The 25,463-nt window shown below is 49.4% G+C and overlaps 1 protein-coding gene across 9 annotated transcripts in view; it reads left to right on the forward strand.

The window, feature by feature from the left end:
* The window catches only part of SLC4A4 (solute carrier family 4 member 4), a 125,898-nt gene that overhangs the window by 79,459 nt on the left and 20,976 nt on the right, over positions 1-25,463 (forward strand). For 5 of the 9 annotated variants that reach the window (XM_039701874.1, XM_039701869.1, XM_039701878.1 and 2 more), the window contains 10 exons: positions 1,203-1,277; positions 3,035-3,130; positions 6,249-6,325; positions 11,813-11,970; positions 16,254-16,341; positions 17,563-17,717; positions 18,014-18,127; positions 19,490-19,664; positions 21,370-21,503; positions 24,595-24,866. In XM_039701874.1, the coding sequence (XP_039557808.1) occupies positions 1,203-1,277; positions 3,035-3,130; positions 6,249-6,325; positions 11,813-11,970; positions 16,254-16,341; positions 17,563-17,717; positions 18,014-18,127; positions 19,490-19,664; positions 21,370-21,503; positions 24,595-24,866 (1,344 nt within the window). The remainder of the gene's footprint in view (positions 1-1,202; positions 1,278-3,034; positions 3,131-6,248; positions 6,326-11,812; positions 11,971-16,253; positions 16,342-17,562; positions 17,718-18,013; positions 18,128-19,489; positions 19,665-21,369; positions 21,504-24,594; positions 24,867-25,463) is intronic. The other 4 variants (XM_039701870.1, XM_039701872.1, XM_039701873.1 and 1 more) reach the window with 2 other exon arrangements.

Genomic DNA, 25,463 nt, shown 5'->3' on the forward strand with positions numbered 1-25,463 from the left:
TTGCTGTGGGGAGCAGAACCCTGGCCTGTGGCCATGGTTTGTGGGAGGCTGAGCCCCAGACACACAAGATTTCAGCTCCTGGTGCTCAGGTGTTTCCATCACCTCTTGTAGGGGATGCCCTCAGTTCTCGGCTGCAAGCCCCTTTTCCTGCACATAGGCAGAGCTTGTCCTAGGAACAGTGATGCTGACAAAGGGCATTCCTCACATTCTTACTCCTGCTCATTTTCCATGGCTAAAGGCCTTCTTTACTTGGATTTTAAGTGATTTAAATTTTGTTCGTTTCTTGTTCTTGTTTGAATGCTCTGTGCAGGTCCTGGCTCAGCTGGGCTGATTCTCCAGGAATTCTTTCCTGGTCTGGCCATCAGCACTCCTTTTATGTTGTTCTGTCTCTGTTCTCCCACCTGGGATATTGATGTGCTCTGAGGATGTATAACACACTCTGTTCCATGACAGTACAAGTGCATTGAGACTTTGAGGAGGGCAAGACTGGCACATGGGGGAAATACCTGATGAATGGTTGTTACTGTTATTTATTATTTACACTTCAATGGAAAAGTAACTACAGAATCTGTTTGATCGGGTTATATCTTGGATTCAGTGGGTGTCTCATGTGTCCTTTAAACAGATAAAAAATATATGAGGCCAACGGGAGTGCAGCTGTCTCCTAGCATAGCTAATCACCATAATGGCTGTGCCACCAGCCCCAAGCACTCCTAAATTCCCCTTGAGTTTCTTTCCAGGTAGGTGTTTGTTTTCATCTCAGTGTCAGTGAAACTTCCATCCAAAAGGTCTGAGCATCTGCCTGCCCTCTGCACAACAGCTTTACAGGCTGGTGTAGCTGCCCCCTGCTTGACTGGCTCAGCAGGGACACCTTCTGCAAGCCAGCCAGCCTGCCCTTGAACACTTCCAGGGGTGGGATCTGTTTGCTAGGTCTGAAATTTGGAAATATACCCTGGGCCGTAGCTCAAAAAAATCCTGCGGTGGCTCTGTCTTACTTGGGTCAGAGCACTAAAATAACTGAAGTCTTAGGACCTCCAAAATGTTCTTATTTTTGACTTCTGAGATGATGAGCCCCATGCAGTTATCCGAGATGTCTCTAGAAATTCAGGAACCTAAGAAAGAGAGATATATTGCCCGTCTCCCTGCCGTAACTGGATCATCTCTAACCTGGGGCATCTCTATCCTTTCCCAACCCTCTCTAGGGATGGGGGTGGCTCTGTGGTCCCTGGACAAGTCATCCTCAGCCCCCATCTTGGGTGTCACTGCTCTGTTTGAAGGTAAGAAAGTGATCAGATGGGCAGAGACACAGCCATAGTGTGCTCTGACAGCTGCTCTCCATTGCTGCATCGTAGAGGCTGATGTGGGTCATGCTGTGGCAGGATGTTTTGTCAGGAATCATCCCTTTGCTCTGGGAAAGGAATTGGGAAAAGAGGGTAGTTCCTTGTGTGCCATGGATGGAGGAGGATAAATCACAGAACTCCTTTGCTGTCTGTTCAGTAGGAAAAAGATAATTGCCAAAATTCTGGGCATACAAATTTGGACTAAGCAATCCCTCCACGTTACTTTGTGAAGACACAGCCCTTTTTCTTGCTTCATTGGTAGAAGGTTGAGCTGGATGAAATGTTCAGCAGGGATATTTGCATGTTGATGAGACCCCTGCAGGGGTTTTTGTGTGTGTCTGGTTTTGTTGAGTGGCTTTTGAAGAATTCTTTGTATCCCTTCCTGGCACAGCGCTTGTCCTGCACCCCTGGAGCAGTACGTGGCACCTGGGCTAGCAGCTCTCCAGCTGGCACACCTTGGGCTTTGCCATGCTGTAACATGGGATCTGTGGTCCCCATTTCTTCTGCAGGTGCCCGAGGACTGACCAATATTTACCAGCCTTCTGTGATAACATTTGCTTTCCATTTTGAGATTTTTCTTTCAGAGCTTCATGCCTGCCAGCATTTTGTATAATTTAACACCTGTGGGAGCCTTTGGCAAGTGAGAAGTTATTAAATACTGCTAAACTCAAGCTGGCAGAGCCTGTAGAAAACTGTGATGTGTTCAAGTGTGTGTGTTTAACTGCCATAAATAATGGCACGGTCCCATCACGGCGTGGGTGCTGCCTAAACACCTCCTGAGCACTGTTTGTTCACACTATGCTGGTAGCATGGCTTGGAAACAAGTTGAGTGGGAATAGAAGGCTGTTGGCAAGGTGTCAACTGAGGCACAGACAGGAGGGTGCCTGGCTGCAGGGGGAGAAAGGTTTTATTCTACTTTAGAACCCTAGAGGAGTTTGGGTTGGAAGGGAGCTGAAAGATAATCTTGTTCTAGGCACTGCCTGGAAGGAACACCTTCCACTAGCCCAGGTTACTCCAAGCCCTGTTGCTTGGATACTTCCAGGGATGGGGCAGCCATGGCTCCTCTGGTTCAGCATTAATGAGTCCCGAGCTTTTCACATGAACTGGGACCTCAGTGCCTTTATAGCTGAACAGTGGCATCAGCTGAACAATACCAGAAATGAGGTGGTGTCCAAGGAATGTTTGGAAAACCCCTATCAGTGTGTATATTGGCATCACTGGAAGCATTGCAGACTAAGGTGAGCATTTCCAAGTCTGGATTGGTGTGCCTGATTGTGTACAGATGGGGTCAGGATGCTCAAAGTTGGCTCCTGGGACATGATGTGATCTTTATTTTGAGGAACCTGTTGTTACTGATGGTGCTGCAGCCTGGAACTGCTCAGTGCCACCAGCACTGCAGCTGCTCACTCACTTCCATGAGATCTGCTTCAAAGATGCCTGAATTTCATACACCAGGGATGCAAAGCTGTGTCCAGCCCTGCCGAGTGAACGCTGTGAGGAGATGTCAGGATCTAAATGAGTGGGCTTTGGTGACCGCACTCTGCAGCTCAAACCTTCTCTCCTGCCTGGTTTCCCTGTACCACTGCTTGAGCCTTTCTTTCTGCCATAATTTTCTTTTCTTTTCTTTTAACTTCTCCCCTTTGCTCTCTTCCTGCTCTTTGCTGCTGCTCCCGTCTCCTGCTTGCCGGCACAAGCACGCAGCCCGCTGGAGAGCTCCGTGCCCTGCCTGGCCACGCGCACGCTGGACGATGAACTGGGAGTGCAGCGCAGCCCCAGCGTGGGATGGCTCAGTAAGTGTGGGACTGCTGGGGCGGGCTGGGCCAGCAAGGATGGCAGAGGGAAGGGCACCAGCCGGGCAGGCTGGGCCTGCAGCAGGGGCACAGGGAATGGCACCAGCCGAGCAGGCTGGGCCTGCAGCAGGGGCACAGGGAATGGCACCAGCCGAGCAGGCTGGGCCTGCAGCAGGGGCACAGGGAATGGCACCAGCCGAGCAGGCTGGGCCTGCAGCAGGGGCACAGGGAATGGCACCAGCCGAGCAGGCTGGGCCTGCAGCAGGGGCACAGGGAATGGCACCAGCCGAGCAGGCTGGGCCTGCAGCAGGGGCACAGGGAATGGCACCAGCCGAGCAGGCTGGGCCTGCAGCAGGGGCACAGGGAATGGCACCAGCCGAGCAGGCTGGGCCTGCAGCAGGGGCACAGGGAATGGCACCAGCCGAGCAGGCTGGGCCTGCAGCAGGGGCACAGGGAATGGCACCAGCCGAGCAGGCTGGGCCTGCAGCAGGGGCACAGGGAATGGCACCAGCCGAGCAGGCTGGGCCTGCAGCAGGGGCACAGGGAATGGCACCAGCCGAGCAGGCTGGGCCTGCAGCAGGGGCACAGGGAATGGCACCAGCCGAGCAGGCTGGGCCTGCAGCAGGGGCACAGGGAATGGCACCAGCCGAGCAGGCTGGGCCTGCAGCAGGGGCACAGGGAATGGCACCAGCCGAGCAGGCTGGGCCTGCAGCAGGGGCACAGGGAATGGCACCAGCCGAGCAGGCTGGGCCTGCAGCAGGGGCACAGGGAATGGCACCAGCCGAGCAGGCTGGGCCTGCAGCAGGGGCACAGGGAATGGCACCAGCCGAGCAGGCTGGGCCTGCAGCAGGGGCACAGGGAATGGCACCAGCCGAGCAGGCTGGGCCTGCAGCAGGGGCACAGGGAATGGCACCAGCCGAGCAGGCTGGGCCTGCAGCAGTGAGAGAGGGAAGGGCACGAGCCGGGCAGAATGGGCCAGCAGGGATGGCAGAGGGAATGGCACCAGCCGGGCAGGCTGGGCCTGCAGGGATGGCAGAGGGAATGGCACGAGCCGGGCAGAATGGGCCAGCAGGGATGGCAGAGGGAATGGCACCAGCCGGGCAGGCTGGGCCTGCAGGGATGGCAGAGGGAATGGCACCAGCCGGGCAGGCTGGGCCTGCAGGGATGGCAGAGGGAATGGCACCAGCCGGGCAGAATGGGCCAGCAGGGATGGCAGAGGGAATCGCACCAGCCTGGCTCTAACGCTTGCTGCTGCTTTAACTGTGGGGAGAGCATGCATGTGTTCTGTGGGGGTGTGCTGCTCTGGCTGGTCCTGTTATCCCCACTGTCCCTTCCATCGCTCTGTTTCATTCTGTTTTCCTTCTTTCCTTCATCTGGGATGAAGCAGGTAGGTCAGGCCATACTCTCTCTTCGAAGGGAAACCTAAGATGGCTGCTGGCACTTTGTTTTTTTATCTCTTGAAGTATCCTTTGACTGTTAAAGGGCCTTAAATATTTAAATTTTCATATAAATTATCCTCAGAAATAGTCTGCCAGCTTGATCTCTCTGGTGTGAGCTGGACAGGTCTCTGGCACCACTCCTGTCTGATTCCCTGTGTCAGGGAGCCTTGCTGATCCCAGAGGAGCACACCACTCCTCCCAGGAAGGCACAGCTTATGGCACTGGTAGCACAAAGGTGTTCTTCTTTGGTTATCATGACAAGTGACTGAAGTCTGAATTCCAGGACATTCCCCTTGCCAGATGACTATGGAGCTGATTCATAGGACGAGGTCATGGCATGGAGGGCTTTGGACTGCCCACTGTACTTCTCTCACTAGTCCTTGGCTGAGCACGGCCATGGACAGGCTCAGGTCACCTTTGCCAGAGAGACAGGAATGGGAATTGAGTCTGGGTCAGGAAATGATCCTTTGTTAGCAAACATTGTAAGGGTGAGTGTTGTGGGCCAGAAATCCTCCACAGGGGTCTCAGCAGCCAAAACTTTGCACTCCACGTTTGTTTGGAGCTGCTCTGAGTTTGTGTGGCTATGTGGAGTCCATTTGGAGAAGGTTTGTTTGGAGCTGCTCTGAGTTTGTGTGGCTATGTTGACCCTCCCCAGGAAAAGGAAGCTGCTAGCAAGGGGAGAGAAAAGCACAAAGCCTCCTCCTCTTGGGAGAAGGGTCATTATATCCCAGGGAACAGTCAGCTTGGAATCTAATAAACAAAGAAAACAAGTGATGTAATCTGGAAAAAATAGCAGCTAAATGGGGTCTTAAATAACAGCAGGGAGAGTTGAAGGGGGATCCCCCTTTGTAGAACATGACTTGTCTAATTGTGCTTGGCTTTGGCTCTGCTGATGTTGCTGGAAGTGGCTCCTGGTTCTGTGTTTCAGGTTCCTGCAAACGTGATGAGAAGGGATGGGAACATTTCAGGATAATTTTTACTGTTCACACTGACCACTGTGATTTCCGATCCTGTATCCATCCCAGAAGTCTTTGTTTACTGTTGGTTTGTTGGTTGTTTGTGTTATGGGTTGTTGTAAATTTAATTATTTTGCTGTGTCCCTGGAGAGTTTCTTGACCTCTCTGGAGAATCTGGTGTCAGGAATTGGTGACTCCTGGCCTGTCAGTGTGGCACACACATTGTTTTAATCAGTGAGATGCATAAGGTTCCTGAGCTTAGTTAATGAGCTTGCTTGGAGCGAGGGAGGCGTTCATTAGGGGCTGTCTCAAAGGAGCAGCAGCTGCCACCCTCCCTCTCTACCTGCTGTGTGCAGAGTCTGGGATGCTGAGGGGGGCTTTGGCCAGGGATTTGCACCCTGGAAGGTCCCAACTCTGTGGAGAGATGAGTTTGTGGTGGGTCCTGGGTGAGCTGGCCAGCAGTGTGGTGCTGCGTTGCTTTGCTCCCACAGGCAGGCATTATGGAATGTCCTTGGACTCTTTTGCTGTCCTGGGAATCAATGGATTGCTGTGGGTCAGTGGTGACGAAGCATTAGTGCCACATGAAGTGACAGAAAGCAGCTTGTCAGGGTCTGGAATCCCCCACATCAGCCTCCCAGGGAAAGGTGTTGCTGTAGCCTGAGCCTCTGCGTTCTGAGTGGATCCAAGCAGGTGCTTTAACTGGTGTTGACGTTGTTCCTGCAGGCAGCCCGGCCATGGCTCACCGAAACCTGACTTCCACCAGCCTCAATGACATCTCGGACAAGCCTGAGAAGGACCAGGTGAGCTCCAGGCCTGCTCTTGGGGATGAGTTTGGAGAGGAGCTGGATGCTGGGGAAAGGGCTCCTCTGTACCTTAGCCCTGAAAATGAAGAGGAGTGAGTATTTTTGAGTCCTGTGACTGGTTCCTCCACTCTTTAAGCACCAACCCTTGCAAACAGCAGGCTCATCTCTTACAAGGTCTGAAGCACGTGATGCCACATAAATGGCATCTTGCTGATCCCCATGAGAAAGGAGATAAAATACCCTGGGAGTGATGGAATTTGGATCCTCTTCCTGCTGAGGGCTTACAAGGGTCTGCAGAGGAGCACCCTGGGCTGAATGTTCACAGGAACTCTGGGGTAGAGCAGGAGCACTCAGGGAAACGTGTCCCTGCTGCAGCAGCTGGTGGTACAAAGGTGCCACCTCCCCTTGCACGTCCCAGCAGGAAAGTGTCTGTGCTGATAGGTGATGTGGGAGAGCAGCTCCAAAATGCAGTCAGGAATGGAGTTAAAATTGGCCTCCAGTGACAAATCTCCATGGACTTGACCTCTTTCTTAGCCCAGGGTAATGTTTGTGGTGTGGCATACGGGCTGCCTTTGTGTGTGCTTCCGTCCTTTCTGAAGGCTGCCGGTTCTGAGGGGTAAGAGTAAGTTTATTCCAACTCTTAGAAAAACTGGTGGCTGAATGAGGTCTCTGTGCAAGTTTCAAAAAAACCTTTGTCTGGGTTCAAAAAGTGGGTTATTCTCAAAGCCTGGTTGTTTCTCTCGCAGAATCTCTCTTTTTTTGGCTGCATCTTCCAGCATTCCCTAGTCCCATGGTGATTCTGAATGCCAATGAGAGTCACTTTGGAAAACTGTTTGGGTAGCACAGCATTGCTGGCCAGTTGGGGATGATGCCCATCCTTCATCAATGGCTGGTCACAGTCTTCTGTAAGTGTGTCCTGAAAGAGACACAGCAACATAAGTGAGGTAAAATAATGAGTTCAGACTAAGTAAATATTTTAAAAAGAAATAAATATTTGCCTAAAGAAATGCACTTTCCATGGAAAGGGAAGGGGAGCAGCGTGTTTTGCACTGACCTCAGTGTCATGCAGTGTTGTAGTATGTTCTATCACCTGTATTGGTTTTGTTTCCAAAATACCTGTTTCCTTTAGTACACACAGCCACACCTGGGGAAGGAGGAGGATTGTTAAATAGCTTTTTGTCATTGGATACGCTGCTGTGTTATATTTTTAATCCCGTTGTAATTGTGGTTTTAATGCTAGACCAGCCCAAAGCTGGGACTGAGCGTGGCTGCAGCTTTGCAGCTGTCTCCACTGCCCCTCCTGTCTCTGGAAACTCAGATAATGGACTTTTGTGGAGAATTGGCTATAAATATAGATGTTTTGGTAGCACTAACAGGGAAATCTGTTAATAGATGCAGCTGGGAGCAGGCGCCAAAGTTTTTAACCTCCAGTGTACATAATGCCTGGCTCTTGATAGTGAGAAGTGTTTCTTGCTAAATGTACAGTTCCAAAAATCCTCAGTTAATTAGCCCTTGTCCTGCTGATGAACTTTGCACAAAGTGGGAGCCTTGTCCTCCTGCACCTTGAGACATCACCTTAGAGCTCAGTTTTTGTGGCTGATCGACTCAAAGTCCTGCCTTGATTGAGTTTGTGGCATTGTGATGGTGCCTGGCAGCTTTCTTGAGCAGGACTCAGCGTGTCACACAGCACGCACAGCAATAATCCATCCTGTTACCACAACAGGAGCTGCAAAGGGAGAAGGTTCACTTGCCTTGGCAGCAGGGAGACTGGCTGCTGTTATTTGGGCATCCCATCTGGAAGCTGGACAGTTAGTAAGGCCATACAGGCAGGGGGGAGTCTGCTGGAGCCACAGAACATCCCACTTCTTATTTATTTGTGTGTGTGTGTGTAAGAACTCTGAGGGGTGTGGTCAGTCTGTAGCAGTTGTACAAGCAGGACTGCCTTCCTGCATCGTTAATCAATCCCTGGTTTTACAGAGGTAGAGGATTGCATGCCTGTGTTTCAGAGGAAAAAATGCTTTGACCAAACTTCTTTGTACCTTCAGTGATTTTTCCTGTCTTCCTACATCATTAATATTCAGTTCTGCAGCCTTTAGTGCTCTTTGGAATGGTGCAGCTGATAATCTAGGGAATTCATAGCCAGCCATACTCCTCTAATCTGCAGCATTCCTGCTCCTTTTCTCTGGATGTTGAAAGGTTCAGGTTTCACATGCACGTCAGAGATGTGATCTGTCAGAGAATCAATCCTCCCAGATTCATCCCTCCTGCCAGGGACAGCTCTGCCTGGCTCAGGGGTGTTCCTTAGGCCTGCTGAATCAGGGAGTTTGCATCAGCCAGCTCTCCCTGCCGTGGGAATGGTGGCTGGATCCACTGGGATTGCAAAGAGGCTGGCTCAGGATCCTGCAGAAGCCACCAAGGCCCTGACCCAAACTGCTCTGATGAGAAACAGCTTCAGCAAGGGCCCACAGAGTGGGGCTTTGCTCTTTTGTCATGTTCTTTGCTTTGGGCTTGCTTGGCTTTTTATAAAGGTAACTGGGGAAGAGGAGGTGTATTCCCTTTCGTTGTGTTTGCTTTGGCAGAGCTCTGCTCCTGAGGTAGCAGCACAGAGAAGGGATTTGATTTGCCTTCATTTGTCGTATTTTAGGAAGTGTTGGCTGCAGTTAATGCCCTGGGCATTTGCAGCTGGAGAGACAAGCAGCATTTTGGGACAATTTATTATTCTTTTCTGTATAGCAGCTAATAAATGAGCATCTGGACTTCCTGCCCTCTCCTGGGCTCCCAGCTCTCTGTTGCCAGATACACCAGTGGTGCTGGAGCTATGCCCATAAAACCAGGGTCTCTCACAGCTGGGGAATTCTTCCAGCTCCTGAACATCAAGTTGTTGGATTAAATTTTTTCACTAGCACCGTATTCATAGAATCACAGAATCTCAGAATGGACTGGGATCTTAAATATCATCCTATTCCCCCCCCTGCCATGGGCAGGTCCATCTTCCACTAGACCAGGCTGCTCCAGCTCATGTCCAGCCTGGCCTTGGACACTTCCAGGGATGGGGCAGCCACATCTTAATATCTAAAAAAAACATTTTACTCTTTTTTTTCAGCTTATGTGTGAAGGAGTGTGGCTGAAAAGAGTCAGGTAGATGCTTTCTCAGCCCCTCTGGTGCCGTAGTGCCAGCAGACCGTAGGAAGCTGGGGAAGTTCCTACTGCTGGTCACACTCCAGTCCCTCCTGCTGCAAGAAATCCTTTGGCTGTGCTCTGTTAGAATGTCCTTGGCAGCTCCGAGTGGCTGAGCCACCAGGACTCCTTCAGTGCTCAACATGTGAAATAAAGGGGACATGAAAGGAAATGTATTTTCCCAGGGACCTGCTATTCCTGAGCTGATGCAACAGCATAAAGAAAGGGAATGTATGTTGATATAAGGGGAGTTTCCTGACCTGGTGTTATCTGTGTTTCCAGAGGGCTTGGATGTGGGACGAGCCTGGCTCTGAATGAATACGGTCAGTGAGAGGCAGGCACAAAACCCTTCTTATTTGTTGTGGTGTAGACACTGTGTATTCAACCCAGAGTTTCCATGTCAACAGGGGATCTGTGCCAAAGCCAGCGCTGAAGTTAAAAAAGAAATTGACCTTGTTTAGAGAAGCCCTCCTGCCTTTCCTGGGGACCCATGGACAGGGAGGCGCTGGCTGGATCCCATCCTTGGGAATGCAGTTCTGTGATTGATTGTGGGAGTCATTGCTGCTTTTCCTGTTGGAACATCTTCTCATCCCCCCACTTGCAAGCAACATTCCTGATTTTGAGGTCTGTCAGCCTGGGTGACATACTTCCACTCCACGGAGCTCCAGTGAAAATGACTCTTCCAGTACAATCAATGTCACCCTTCTGGAGGAAAGGAAAAGCTTCTAGAAAGTTTAGTTAACCAGAATTTCCTTCACTTTTGCTGTTTTTCTTGATGCAGAGAGCGCTTTTGCCTGCCTGGTTTCTCCCCATATCCACAGTGGCCCTCTAAAGCATCCTTGGGTGATGGAACAGCCTGGAGTCTGGAAGGTTTCCCTGGAGGCAGGTGTTCAAGGGATAAGCTGTGGGAAGGTGATCAGGTGATCTTATGTGATCTATGTGTGAGCAGATACAGAAAAACAGAGAGACAGACAGGTTCAAGCTCCAGGGGAATTAACCTTCCCTAAGTGCTACTTTGGAGTGTGTACTTAGGAGCTGCTTTCATTTCCAGTCAGTCCAGAGTGGTGTTGATGATCCAAGTGCTACAGTACATTTAAAGAAATTGGGATTCTGGGGTTGCTGTGCCTTTTTGCAAGTACAGTGCTGGAGACCTGTGGCTTTTAACATAACATTAGTGGTCGGGGTGGAATGATGTTCAATTTGGCAGGGGAAAGTGAAGTTCCCTCATCTCTCCCTTGTTCCTGCATGCTGCTGAGGAGTCAGATCTTTCCAAAGCTTCTTTGGGGAATGGTTCAGAATGGATTTTAAGTGCTGACTGCACTCATTACCTGTGTGATAAATGATTTAAGAAAGTGGTGAGTGGTGCTGCAAAACTCATTTGGAGATTAAAAAAAACCACAATAATGGCAGCTCTTCAAAATTAGTGACAGTGGTTTGCTGTGCTGGGCAGGGGGAAGGGGCTGGAGCCTTTGGCCTCAGGAGTGGGGTGGGCACAGGAAACCCTGCAGGTTAGTTCTGGCTCAGAGAATCACCTGAGTTTGGGCTGGGTGTCCAAACCAGCCCTGGTGTTGCTGAATGATCCTTGTTCAGCCACAAGGCCAGCCTGGTGAGGTAAATAAAATGTTTGTTGTGGATTTGCCATCTTTCCATTATTCTTTTACCACCACCATGCTCCCAAACACTCTCTGTGGAGGAACTGGTAGGGCTCTTCCAGACTTCCTCCGCAGTGCTCATTGATGCTTATTTACTGTTTCTTCTGGTGGTAATCCTGATTGAAGTGTGCAGGGGTAGGATAGTTCCAGCAGTTTTCTTCCTGTTCAGTCAATTCATGTATTTTCTCGAGACTTTTTCCTCCTTCCTCGAGTCACCTCATGCAGCTCATTAGGGATTCCAGCCCAGTTCAGTGTCCCCCTCTCGCTGGTGCTCCTGGCAGTACATCCTCCCTCTCCATTCACCCTTTGCCAGGCAAACACAGAGCATCTCCAGAGATCACCCAGGCAGAGGGGGCAGATTGGGAACCAGCTGAGGGCAGGGCTTTCAAAAGCCTTCAATTCCAAATTAATTCTGCCGCCGCTGAAGTTCAGACAAAGGCGTCTCGCAGAGGCTGAGTTTGAGAGCCCAGTGGCTGCTGCTGCTGTGGTTTTTTCCCATTCCCTGGTGATGGCATTTCTCCATGGCTGGATCCAGACCGAGGGTGCACACTGCAGGGTCCGCCAGCATGCACACTTGCTGCACAGAGGTGCAGAGACGAGAAGAAGGTGCCCAACACAACTTAATTTTCTTTTCCTTCCTCTTCCACTGCTGCAGCTGAAGAATAAATTCATGAAGAAGTTGCCTCGTGACGCCGAGGCCTCCAACGTGCTGGTCGGGGAGGTGGATTTCCTGGAGAGCCCCTTCATTGCCTTCGTGCGGCTGCAGCAGGCGGTCATGCTGGGAGCTCTCACCGAGGTCCCTGTCCCCACACGGTAAGGAAACCCAGCCCCAGGCAGGGCACCACACAGGGAGCCTGCACTTCCACCTGGCAAAGTAAAAGCAGCAGGCCAGGAGATGTTTTCCGTGCCTTCCAGCAGAACCAGCAGGATTGGTGGTGCAATGTAACAAAACTCACTGAAGCTGCTTCATCCTCTTCAGGTCCTGAGTTTGGTTATGAGTAAACCATTGCACAAACACAATGACTTAACAACTCAGCAGTAACAGGTACTGTCAGTGTTGAATTTATGTCCTGGGGCTTTTTTCCTGCCCCTTCTATACAGATCCCAGATTCCCTCTGCACATTTTTGCTGTACATATTATTCCTTTTCAGCTCAGATCAAATGGAAAATTCAATTCTGGCCCTCCTGGGGCAAAAAAAAAAAAATCAGGTGAACTTGCACATATAATTCTGCTGGGGCTTGTTGCTTTGTAGTGCACAATGGCTCAAGGAAAAATGTCAGAGAAATATTTTATTTATTATGACTCATGTTGCAAATTAATCTCAGTTTCACAAATAGCAATATGTCTTGTGTTCTTAAATATTTGAAGTCACTGCTTGAGTATGCTTGCCTGTCTAAGCTGCCCTGTGTGAATTCACAGCAGCATCACAGCCCTTGTATGGATGGAAGTTAGATGGCTGTTGGAATCCTTGCCTCTCTCTGTGTACCAAACAAAGGGAAAGGAGCATCTAGCTTTGCTCTTTAGTGCTAGTAGCAGTGTTTGTGTTTCTTGGAGTTCCTTCAAGTGGTTTCTTACAGCCACATCCACAGCTGTCTGCACACGCTGGGTATTCAGGTGGGAGTGTGGGGACCCAGATGTGGCTTCATTCTGTAGCAGGTTATTCATTCCTCGACATTCCTGGCCTCTGTGTGCTTCAGTGTTTCAGTTTCCAACTCTAATCCCACTGACTGATTTTTATCTTATCTCCCAGTTCTTTTCAGCAGTTGTAAGATGAGGTATTGTTTGCTGTGGTGGTGGGAGCCAGGAAGTTAGATCCAGGATTGCTGGACAGCCTCATGACTCAGTAGCAATAATCAAGGCACTCTGTCCTTCCATGCCAGCACTTTTCCCAGGAAATAGTATTATCCATTTGCTGTTCTCCAAAGCAAATGCTGGCCCTAATCAAAGCAGGAAGGCTCATTAGGTGGCTTTCATGAGTGATGAAGAGCCATTTGCCATGGCTGCATCCTAGGAAATTCAATCAAGGAAATCCCCTCAGGGCCAGGAGGAGCTGTGATGGAACATCTGCGGTGCCGCCGGCATTCCTGCCCTGGGCCTGCGCTTAAAGCCCGAAGACTGCAGGATGCTGGAGCCTCTGGCATGCCCAGCCTTCTGTCCTGTGGGGCCTCTCCTTTTATTATTATTCCTTTTATTTACCAGGGAATTACTGATTCTCTGGTAAAACTGCGGGTGCCACACGGTCCCAGGTGGGCGCTGCACAGCCTCCTGGGGTTTCCAGCACCATGGGAGCCCATGTTGGGGTGCTGTGGGCTGCAGCACTGGCATGGGCCAGGTCTCTCAGTACTGCCAGTGTGACCTGGGTGCCTCTCTCGTTGGTTTTATGTAGGGCAGGAGGGGACTAAACATGCAGGTTTTGGCTCAGGGCTAGTCCATCCCCTCTGTCTGGGGTGAATGTTTTCCTGCTCTTAAGCAACTGCAGATAGAGAAGCAGGGAATGGTTTGGGTTGGAAGGGAAGGGAACTCAAAGCCCATCCTATTCCAACCCCCTGCCATGGGCAGGGACACCTTCCACTGTCCTAGGTTGCTCCAGACCCTGTCCAACCTGGCCTTGGACACTTCCAGGGATGGGGCAGCCACAGCTTCTGTGGGCATCCTGGGCCAGGGCTGCCTCACCAGCCTCACAGGGAACAATTTCCTCCTAATATCCCATGTAACCCTTCCCTGTGTCAGTGGGATATCCTAGCCTTTCCTGAGTTTTCTTTTTACTGGTCAGATTGAAACTACCTTTAAGGCCTTTGGTTTTCTTGTATCAAATTTAATCCCACAGTATTTGGGACTCCTCATCTGGGGAAGCCCCGAGTTGGCAACATGGCTTGGGAATGGCTTTGTATTTTCATCAGAGCAATGCGCAATCGTGCGTTCAAGGCTGCTGTTTAATGCAATGAAGATGGAGAGAAAGATGAGCAATGAGCCAGGAGAAGATGTTTTTTGGAGATAAGCTGCACAGACTTGCACAGTCTGGTGTGCAGGGCTGGGAAAGGCCAGTGTCTGCAGGTCTCAAATGAAGTAACTTGCCCAAGGTATTTGGGAAGCGAGGGCAGATACAGAAGTCTGGTGCTCCCTGGCCTCCCGACAGAGGCTTTTCCTCCAGGACTTGGCTGAGATTCCTTTGGTCAGGTGCCTTCAGCCCTTATGGAGTTGCTGTTCTAGCAATTAATTGAGAGAAACATTGGATTTTGTTACTACTTCTGAGAGACTTTGAGCTTGGTGGAACTTCCCATTCCCTGCCTTGGAGCATTATTAGCAATGGTAGGTGTCAGAAATGGGCATTGGATAACTCAGCATGTGTTGTGTGCAGCAGGGAGGAGTTCTCAAGTGGCCTTCAGCAGAAGAAGAGGAGGAGTACGGCACAGCATGGAGTGAGGGCTTTTGTAGCTGGAAATGTTCATAACTAAATTATTATAAATCTATGCACACATACTCTAGTTCAGGCCACTTGTTCTAGACAGGTAGAAGAACTATAAAAGAAAGGACTCATCAAATCAGGCCTGCTCTGTTAAATTTATAGCTAGCCTGTCATTTCTTCTAAGTACAGCTAAGTAATTTGCAAGTTCCCATGCAAAAACAGTCTTAGGTATGAAAGGTTTGTTAACACAACAGCTTATTCTTAGGTGAAAAACAATGAGCACCTGCATAAATAATAAGATCTGTCTCATGGGAATCAGTAGAAAAAACATGTAAGCTAACTATAAATACAGGAGTTTGATAGACATGCAAAACACCATGTACTAACCCATAAACTAAGCATGAATATATTGCCCACCAATAAGATCTGACACAGTGCCTTCCGGTAATCCTATAAAATATTACCTATACAATAAAGATTTAGCATTTCTGCATGAAGAAACTGAGTCCTGTCTGCATATTAATGCTACAGCCACTAAAATGCATTAATGTTTTTGTCTTTGTATTGTCTGGCCCATGAAAAGATCTTGTTCTACCCACTGAAGGCAGTTCTGAGCTGAATTAGGACAAAGAATTTGGAAAATGCCACAGTCTTGTGTTTTCAGGAGTGTTTTAGTAGTGCAGGAGCATTCAGGTGCTGCTGCTGCTCTGTGCTGGAAAAGAGCCAGCTGGTTGGGGTTATTGCAGAAGAGGGTCATGGAATTCTCCTGGAAAACCAGGAGAATGCCAAGCAGCAATTCCTGAAGTTATGAACCTCTTTTTTAAAATATTAATATGCTTAGCCAATTTGCATCCTGGAGTTTGGATAGACTTGGCTGAGGAACAATTTTTCTTGGGTGTTATTTTATAAGAACTGGTAAAGCAGGGAAAGTTCCAGGAGGTGGGAGGAGAGCAGAGGACATGACCTGGGTGTGTGTGGCTTACTCACCTCCCTGTGAACCTCAAGTAAAACACTCACACGCCTCGTGAAGGACTCGATTAAGAGGTGTTACGTAGTAATGCCAATCAATATGTATTTAGGGATCCTGTCCTACTAAATTGCTGCCTTTTCTCTTTTAGGACTCTAGATTCTTTTGAACAGAAAGTACTTGTTTGGATAGAATACTCCTTGTAAGCCGTTTAACTTAGTACCTCATCATATTTGAGTTAGAAGATAAAATAATATATCCCTTGGAAAGGGATAGGTGCTTCTGGTGAGGTTATTTCATCTGTATGTTTATACTTCCAAAGGTTTCATATCATGGTGTTTTTTAAACTCTTCAGCAGTGTCTTGGATGTAGTTGCTGCCCAAAAAGATCACGTGAAAAGTGAAGTGTCCAAGGCCAGGTTGGACAGGGCTTGGAGGAACCTGGCTAGTAGAGGGTATAGATAGCCTTTAGGATCCTTTCCAACACACACTGTTCTGTGATTCCATGAAACTAATCCCCATGGAGGTGGACAGGTTTTTGTGGTGCACAGGCCATGGTGGGCCACAGGGAGTAACCTCTGCTCCAAAGATAGCGAAAGGCTATCCTCCAGATCTCCAACAAGGACCACAGTTTTTCAGGTCAAATTTCTGTCCAGGTGTAGTATAAGTAATAAGCACTTGATTTTTCCATCCTAAACGGGAACAATCTCTTGGTTTTGTCAGATTTCTCTTCATTCTGCTGGGACCAAAGGGCAAAGCCAAGTCCTATCATGAGATCGGCCGAGCCATTGCCACGCTGATGTCGGACGAGGTAGGTGTCTTGGCATCTCCAGTGGGAAATGGTTCTCCCAAGTAAAAATGTCCTTCCCTCCAGCCTGCTCAACAGGAAGGAGAATTCACTTAAAGCTGAAATATCCGTGTTACCTCCTCATTCCATCTGTTGACATAATTACTGCCTCTAGCTTTGTGTTTTTGAAAAGCGTGTCTCTAGGAGGGGTTTGTCTGCGTGTGTATTTTCCTGCTAGCGATCACTCTTTCATATCAACTGTGAATTAATTGTTGAATTTAGTCCATTGTGGTGAATTGTTTCCTTGTGTCCCATTCTGCCATCCCAGTATCACACAGCCAGGGATATGCAGGTGCTGCCCACAGCCCGTTTCCCCCACGTGGTGCCGTGTGTGGCACTGCGTCCTGGGCACTGGCAGGGTTGATATGTAGGCCAGGAGCAGCTGGCCCCTCCTCACTGCCATGGCTGGGCTTTCAGGATTCACTTACAGCTCCTTTTTCCAGCGTCTCTAGAGCCCTGTGTGCTGGGGCTCGTTCACATCTGCTTTGCTTCTTGGCGTTGCTTCGCTCTCCTACAGTTCCTTCATCACAGCTCAGCTGCCCCAGCTCTCCTGCTTTCTGTCACTCAGTGGACTGCTTCCCACAGCCCCAGAGTCCCTTCTCTCCACTAGCTCGTCTGTCACATGCACTGACCCACCTCCTCTCCACACAGTCCAGAAGATTCCTATAAAATTCAGCATTAATGCTTTTTCCCACCCCTCCTTTTCTCATTTGTTCTTCACGATTAATACCAGGCCTTTCACTAAAACCAGTTTATGATGTCGTTTTTGAGTAACTACTGTCATCAGTTCTGTGTCACAGGGTTGAAAATTGATCTGGGTTTGATAGACTGAAGTAGGTGGCTTTGTCAAAGTGTCTTCTCCAAGTATAATTGAAAGTCCTTATGTAGAGGAAAACTTTTTGCACTAAAGATATAGACAATTGCTTTAATAACATTTTTAAAGGTTAGAAATAGATGGTTTACTTAAAATTAGCTAAATGCCCAAAAGGAAAGAATCTCTGTTGTTATCCAGCCGAAGGAAGGGGCTTTCTGAGGGTCACACCTCCTTGTGCTACACGTCCTGATACTTCTTCAGAGGTTTCTGAGAAGGAATTAATTTGATTTTGTAGAACTCAGCAGCTGCTTCTGGAGTCAGGGCCACAGAAAACGCAAACCTTTCCCTCAGGGAGTCTCTTTTCCTTGCAGGTATTCCATGACATTGCCTATAAAGCCAAGGACCGTCAGGACCTGATCGCAGGCATCGATGAATTTCTGGATGAAGTCATTGTGCTCCCCCCTGGGGAATGGGATCCAGCCATTAGGATAGAGCCCCCTAAGTCTCTCCCTTCTTCGGATAAGAGGTAATAGCAGGAGAGGGGCTCTGTGGCCAAGGACAGTGGGCATGAGGTGTGGAAAGGGGATGGGAAGAGGCAGTGTTCAGGTTGTGCCAGGTGTGTGGAGTGACCTGCACCTGGCTGCCACTATTTAGAAAGTCCTGGAGATATTTTCAGGCCTTCCTTAGTTGCTGGAGGGAGGATGTTCCTGGAAGTCTGTACCTATTGAGGCGATGCTGTAGGCACACAATAACATAGCTGGTAGTTGGCCAGGCTCTTCAGGGTTCCCCTTGCTCCTGGTGACGTGCTGTGTCCTGGCCTAGGAAGAACATGTACTCGGGTGGAGAGAACGTGCAGATGAACGGCGACACGCCCCATGACGGCGGCCATGGCGGCGGCGGCCACGGCGACTGCGAGGAGCTGCAGCGCACCGGCAGGTCAGTGACACCCCCTTGCCAAAACGTGCCACCCCCGTGGACTGCCTGTGCAGGCTGAGGTGTGGCCCCAGAATGTGTCCTGGCAGCTTTTTGTGCCCGGAGTGAGGCTGGCTGAAGGGTTCAGAACATCTGGCTTCAGCAGGTGGCAGAGGGTCATGGGTCAGACGCTCAGTAAATGCTAAAGAGCATTAAAGAGGACAGAAGGCCCAGGCAGGTGCTGCCTGCTGGGAGCCTGTGAAGTCAGGTGAACCATAGGGGACATAAACATGGCAGCTACAAGCTTCAGTTCATCAGTTTGGATTGCTGAAGGGGTGCCTTAGCCACAAGCAGAGATGTTCCCTGTTCTGGATGTTAGTGGTGCAGTTGGATTGCACAGCTGAAGGCTTTTATGGGATAGGAACAGAGAGTTTAACAGTGCCCCAGGCCCTACTCTCTGCTTTATTACTCTGCTTTGTGTCACATAAAAGTCCACTGGAGTAGGAATACAGCTCAGGTGGCCACAAAACAGCGAGCTGAGTGTTTCAAGATCACTGCACAGGGCTTCATGGTGGCTCTGTGCCCTCCCACTTTGAATCTTCTTTTTCAGTTCTAGTTCTAGTCTAAATTCTAGGAGAAAAGTCTGAAAGTCTTCACACAGTATTTGGTGTGTACAAGGCAGTGGAGTGTCCTGATTGGGGGTCAGAAGCTAGCATGTGCCTGTCTGTCACAGTGTCTGTGCAGTCCTGGCAGAGGTGGGGAGCTGGGAGCAGGGGAACAAGAGGCTGAACAAACATTTTTCATGCTGCCAGTGTCAGTGCCACGTGGAGTTTAGGACTTAAGTACAGTCTTGTCTGTGATCATACAGAAAGGGATGTCTGCAAGTGAGCTCTTTTGTCATCCAAGTGTGTTTCCCTTATGTTTTTACTTCTAGTTCTTTTGCTGGTTGTTAATTGGAAGCATTTTTCCATGCAGCAGATTGTTTGGCTCGCCCAGCCATGGTGTCTGCTATGTGGAGAAATTCAGGCAGGGCCTTAGACAAGAGTTAATCTATTTTATTACATCAACTAATATATTTGGAGGGAAAAAACCAACAGATGAGCTTCCTGAAATACAAACTGTGGTGGTCTGTTTCAGCAGAAGCATGGCTTGTAGTCCTGAAATTTGTCCCTTTCCATCTGGGTCACATGTTTGAGATAGTATCTTTCCTTGCAGCATTCTCTCTGAGATCCCTGGACCACCACAGCCGTGAGAAGACTGTTTGTAACGTGGTGATCTCACTCCTTTGAGATAATACTTCATTGCTGGCAGTGTCTCTGATGGCTTAGCGTGGTGACCTCCACTGTGAAACATCTTGCATCAGTCTCCTCTTGCTTGTCCCTGCAGGTTCTGTGGGGGTTTGATCAAAGACATCAAGAGGAAAGCACCGTTCTTCGCCAGCGACTTCTACGATGCTTTAAACATCCAGGCCCTCTCAGCCATCCTCTTCATCTACCTGGCCACTGTCACCAATGCCATCACTTTTGGGGGATTGCTTGGGGATGCTACAGAGAACATGCAGGTGAGCAGGAGCTTTCAGAACCGACAAATCCAGCATTTGCCTTTTGCACTCCAGTCAGAGCAATGTTTGGGCACTGGCAAAGCTGGAATTCTTGGTACAATAATGCAGGTGTTCTGTGTTTTCACTGCTTTCTCTGCTGCTGTGGCTGTCCTTTGACAACTTGTACAGCAGTTCCTTAAATGGTGAACAAAAGCAGGCCCAAGAGACAGAGAAGGTCTTTGCTCCTTCTGTAGAGCTCTTCTAATCTGCTCTCAGTTGTACCATTTCAGTCCAATTCAGTTTGCTGACTCTGAATCCTCTGCCTGATTCCTACAATACCTGGGCTTTGGCCTCTCCGGTGAAAAGAAAATCCCAAAATAATTAGGAAAATGAGTAACACAGGAGAGAAATGTCAGGTCTTTAGAAAGATTAATTTTGTAGTAGTGGGAGGGCACAAGCTGAGAACCAGCCACATATTCACAGGCAGGCTGGATCAATGGCTTAGCTCAGGCTAAAGAGAAGGGATTCTCTGTTAACAGTGCTGTAGGTGCTTTGTGTTAGTGGAATAATAGGAAAACTAGGAGGTTGTGTTTAGATATATTCAGTTCAGCCAGTCCACTTCAGTCAAATCTCCTAGCAATAATCACGCTCATAATGATAATGACTGAATTATTAATTTATGCAGGTTTAATTAAGTCAAACATAGGAAATGAGGGCACATATCTGGAGCCCTGCACTCTACTGTGATGAATTACAGTCTAGAGTAAGATCCAGCAGCAGTGCCCAGCTCCCCTCCCTCCTGTACAAACAGTTTGCCTTTTCTGAGACTCGTGGAAGTCAGGAGTGGAAAGGCCTCCAGATCCCACCAGTGAGCAACACTGGACTGTCATGGGGATAGCAGAGCAAAGCCTGTCTGCTCTGCACAGTCTTTACATTACAGGAGGAAGGGGAAATGTTACCTGATTCCAAATCCAGTTCAAATTGAGAATCACTTCACTGTGCCAGAAGTCTCAAGAATACTTACTATCAAGTAACAAAAAACCCCCAGAGGGCAATATTTTTGGGGCTACTGCATCACAGTTTGTTGTAAACAGTGATGTGGCCGTTGCTGGGGCAGGAACTGAGCATGGCCCATCCCTGCTCCCTGTCCTGGGAGCTGCCCCAGCCAGCACTGCCTTTACAGCTCGCTCCTGAGTTTTCTGTTTTCAAGAAAAGACACTATTCTTAACTACAGACACATGGAAGAATGCAGGGAAAAGATTCCAGATGCTCTGGCCACGAGGGCCCTCTCCATGAGTAATACAAGAGGAGTGGAGGGGATCAGCTGTGTGAAGCCTGTTCCTTGCCCTGGGATTATTGGGCTCATCCTTACAAGTCCCCCGAAGGCAGCCAGCCTGTTGCTTTCCTCAGTGTAAACACTAACTCGTGTCTTCTAAAGGAAGAGAGACACAAAACTGGATTTCAGTTCTTGCAGTACCCCTGACAAGTCAGGAGAGCTGCAGCCCCATCCCTGCAGTATGGCTGGAAGGGAGGATCAGCCCCGTGCCGTTAATCACTCAGCACATGTGGTTATCCCCAGTAACTCTGGCTTGTGTGGGACCAGCATCTTGGTGAGAGCTGCAGGGGGGCAGAGGATGCTGTCCCCTTGGTCACAAAGACATGCAGCAGGCAGCCATGACAGAAGGGCTCCTTCAGAGAGGGTGACTGCTGTCCTGTGTCCCCGCAGGGCGTGTTGGAGAGCTTCCTGGGCACCGCTGTCACTGGCGCCGTGTTTTGCCTCTTGGCTGGCCAGCCCCTCACCATTCTGAGCAGCACCGGCCCCGTCCTGGTCTTTGAGCGGCTCCTCTTCAATTTCAGCAAGTGAGTACGTGGTGGGGAGGGCAGGAATGTCCCACACGGAGCAAACCCCAGCCAGGGAATGAGCTGCCTGCTGCTGGGGAAGGAGGGGATTTAGTGCACAAAATGAAACGTCTCGTTCCTTGTTGAGATCCGGCGCAATCACATCAGGGATTTGCCCGGCATGCGTGGCCCAGGGCGCTGCCCAGTGTGTGGTGCCTGTCTCTGTGGGGCCTCCTGAAAAAAAAAAAAACAACCCTGGCCACTTCAGTGCTCCATGAGGAATTTGCTCTGGTTGCAGTGTGCTGCTTCTCCCAGTCACTGCTCCTCTGACTCCCATAGGAGCAAGGAAATGAATCCCACTCTTCACTAACAGAATCCCATAGATCTCAAGGTTGCCAAAAATTTGTTCAGTAGTCATTTGAAATAATCACTATTATTCATAAAAACACAAGTGTCTGTGATAGAAACAGGCCCCAGAATTCCATGGGGGAGCTTTCCTGCTTTTAAAGGAAATGTCCTGCATTTTTTCCCATTTAACTGGTATGAAGAAGTTCTGCTTCTTCCACATGGTTGAGAGATAACATCCAGAGCTAAAGGGAGCCCATTTTGTTAGGTGTGCTCATTTATCATTCCCACATCTGCAATACCAGGAAGAGACCCTGGAATCCCCAAAGGAATCAGCAGTGTCATGGATGATTTCATCTGTGGGGCTAGTGACCCTTTGGCTGGTGTTTTGCAAGGAGATCATTTTAGGTTACATAGAATACACCCCAAATTCCTTATAGTCTGTGTTCTCAGCATGGCAGGACTTGTATTCCTACATGTAGAGGGGTATGGAGGCTAGAAAAAATGGCTAGAGAGTTAGATTATCCGAGGGAGGGAAACTGGAAGCTAACAAAGGGTGAGAGTTACATAGAGGAGCAAGAACAGGGCACCTTTCTTTTCTTCCCTCATCTGGAATCAATGAATAGAGTCAGGAAGGGACACACTGCACCTGTGGGCGTCTTGCAAGCATGACAAAGCCCAGGTGCAGCATGCAGCAGGAAAAAAGCAAGATGGAAAAGCACTGTTGTACTGTTTTGGGAGGGAGAAGGTGGTTATTGTTAACCTGAGGAGGAGGTAGCAATTGTAAAAGCCATTGTCCTAACAACCTGCCAGAGCAGAAAGGCAAGCCTTTTCAAAGGAGGCCTGTCTTACAAGGAAATTGAAACTGAGTACTCTGATTTTTCAGTAATGCATTTGTGGTTGTTCATTTTCACAACACACTGTTCCCTGCTAGGAGCAAAAGCAGGAGAACCTCCCATCCCCTGAGTGATTTGAAGTGTGACTGTGTGTGTGTCTGGAAAGGTCCCTGAGAAGGCCTTGCAGACCCAGCTGTGTGTCTGGCCTCGGGTGCTCCTTGCCGGGGCCAGTCCTGCAGGGCATGGTGCTTTTCCACCTCCTCTGTCAGCTTCAGAAGCACTGCAGCAATCTGAGGAGTAAAAGCCAAAATAATACAGTTTAACATTTCTGAAGTTCTTCAGTGGTGTGGAGTCAGTGTAGCCAGGTTTCTGCCAGCTGCCTTCACATGGATGGCACCTCCTGCCCCCTCAGGCACTGACTCCAGATATTTCAGAGTCACTTGGGTCTTGTATTTTTATTTTTTCTCTTCTCTTTTTCTAAATCACTTCGTTTCTTGCTTCTTGCCCTCTTCCAGGTCAGGGCTTCTGGCTTCCAGAGAATTACAGCTGGAATTGAGCCTGCCAGTCCCACCACCTCTTCCTTCCTTCCGCACAGGCAGTGGCCTTCCTCCTCTGCTCAGTGTTCCCTTTAGGCACTTTTTCATTCCTAAAAGCCCACTTTTGGACTCTGTGCCAGCACAGCACCTCAGCCTCAAGAAGCAAACAAGGGAGGCCATGGTTCCCAGGAGGGAACGATGCAGCTGGGTGCATGATTCTCCACCCCCTGCTGTTCCAAACACCAGGGTTTGCCACAGAATATCCCAGGTTGGAAAGGACCCATAAGGATCAGCAAGTCCAAATCTCTGCACCTGGCGAGACTACCTAAAACTAAACCATATGACTAAGAGCACTGTCCAGATGCTCCTTGAGCTCTGTCAGGTTAGGTGCCATGGCTGCTTCCCTGATGAGACTGTTCCAGTGTCCAGCCACCCTCTGGGAGAAGATCTTTCCTTTATGTCCAATCTCAGTTGATCTGTTGGAAGGTAGGAGGGCTCTGCAGAGAGACTTGGAAGGGTTGGATGGATGGGCAGAGTCCAGTAAGATGAAGTTTAATCAGTCCAAGTGCCCAGTCCTGCATTTTGGCCACAATAACCTCCTGCAAATGCCATAGGCTGAGGACGGTGTGGCTGCACGGTGGCCAGGCAGAAAGGGACCTGGGGGTACTGGTCCACAGCTGGCTGAACACGAGCCAGCAGTGTGCCCTGGTGGCCAAGAAGGCCAACGGCTCCTGGTCTGGATCAGGAATGGTGTGGCCAACAGGAGCAGGGAGGTCATTCTGCCCCTGCACTTGGCACTGGTGAGGCTGCACCTTGAGTGCTGTGTCCAGTTCTGGCCCCTCAGTTTGGGAAGGACATTGAGACCCTTGAGCCCATCCAGAGGGGGCACCGAGGCTGGAGAGGGGCTGGGAACACAAACCCTCTGAGGAACCACTGAGGGAGCTGGGATTGTTTAGCCTGGAGAAAAGGAAACTCACAGGTGACCTTATCACTCTGTACAACTTTCTGAAAGGTGGCTGTGGTCAGGTGGGGTTGGTCTCTTTCTCCAGGCAGCACTGGCAGAACCAGAGGACACATCTTAAGCTGTACCAAGAGAAATACAGGCTGGATAGTAGGAAAAGGTTTTTTACAGAAAGGATGATAAAGTATCGGAATAGTTTGCCTGGGGCACCATTCCTGGATGTGTTTAAAAAAAAGACTGGATGTGGCACTGGGTGCCATGGTCTAGCTGAGGTGTTGGGGCTGGGTTGGACTCAGTGATCTTGAAGGTCTCTTCCAGCCTGGTGATTCTGTGATTCAACTTCCCCTGACTCAGCTTCATTCCGTGTAACATCTGCTTTCCTGATCTTATCTAAAGCGATGTTTTCCTTTCTTGCCACCCTTGTCTTGTTGCAGGGACAATGGCTTTGACTACCTGGAGTTCCGCCTCTGGATCGGCCTCTGGTCCGCCTTCCAGTGTCTCATCCTCGTGGCCACCGATGCCAGCTTCCTGGTCAAGTACTTCACCCGCTTCACCGAAGAAGGATTTTCCTCCCTGATCAGCTTCATCTTCATTTATGATGCTTTCAAGAAGATGATCAAGCTGGCAGATCATTATCCCATCAACTCCCAGTTCAAGGTGGACTATATCACTCATTACTCTTGTGCCTGTAAACCACTAGATCCAGGTAAGGGAGCGTTCATTACCTCTCCAGTTTGTAGATAGGAGGTGGCCTTTGCTCTCCTTTTCCCTTGTGCTGCAGCCCAGATAATAGGTGGATTATTCTTTCTTTATCAGTTGCCTTCAGATATCCTGTCTTAGTCTCAGGAAGCTGAGAGGTAAATTTCATCCCAAGTGGAATGTCAGTGTTGCAGCAGACCTCTCCTTAGGGGTAGAAATGAGCCAAGACACAGACTCAAGAAGGGTCCCCGTTGATTCTTCTCTACAACTGAGCCATCCTGACTGACCAGCAAGCTCCTGCTGTTGGCTTCCCTGGCAGACTCTGACTGCAGCTAATTCCTGTTTGACTGTGACTGCATGTATTAGTTTGCAGACTCTGCAGGCTGTTCCTGTTGGAATATGACTGCAGGCTCCAGCAGCAGGCTCTTACTGCAGGCTCCTCGCAAACCCAACCACAGATCTCTTTCAGCAGCAACTCTCTTCCTTATTTTGTCTGTCCTCTAGTTCTTCAGGGTTATTCCTTCTTCCTCAGGGGCCCTCCTCTTCAAGGTCCACCCCTGAGCAGCCAGCCCACCCCTTTTATGACACTTATCTTTATTAGTCA

Source organism: Passer montanus, unplaced genomic scaffold (genome assembly GCF_014805655.1).
Source record: "Passer montanus isolate IOZ18808 unplaced genomic scaffold, ASM1480565v1 scaffold150, whole genome shotgun sequence".
In the NCBI taxonomy this organism is placed as follows: domain Eukaryota; kingdom Metazoa; phylum Chordata; class Aves; order Passeriformes; family Passeridae; genus Passer; species Passer montanus.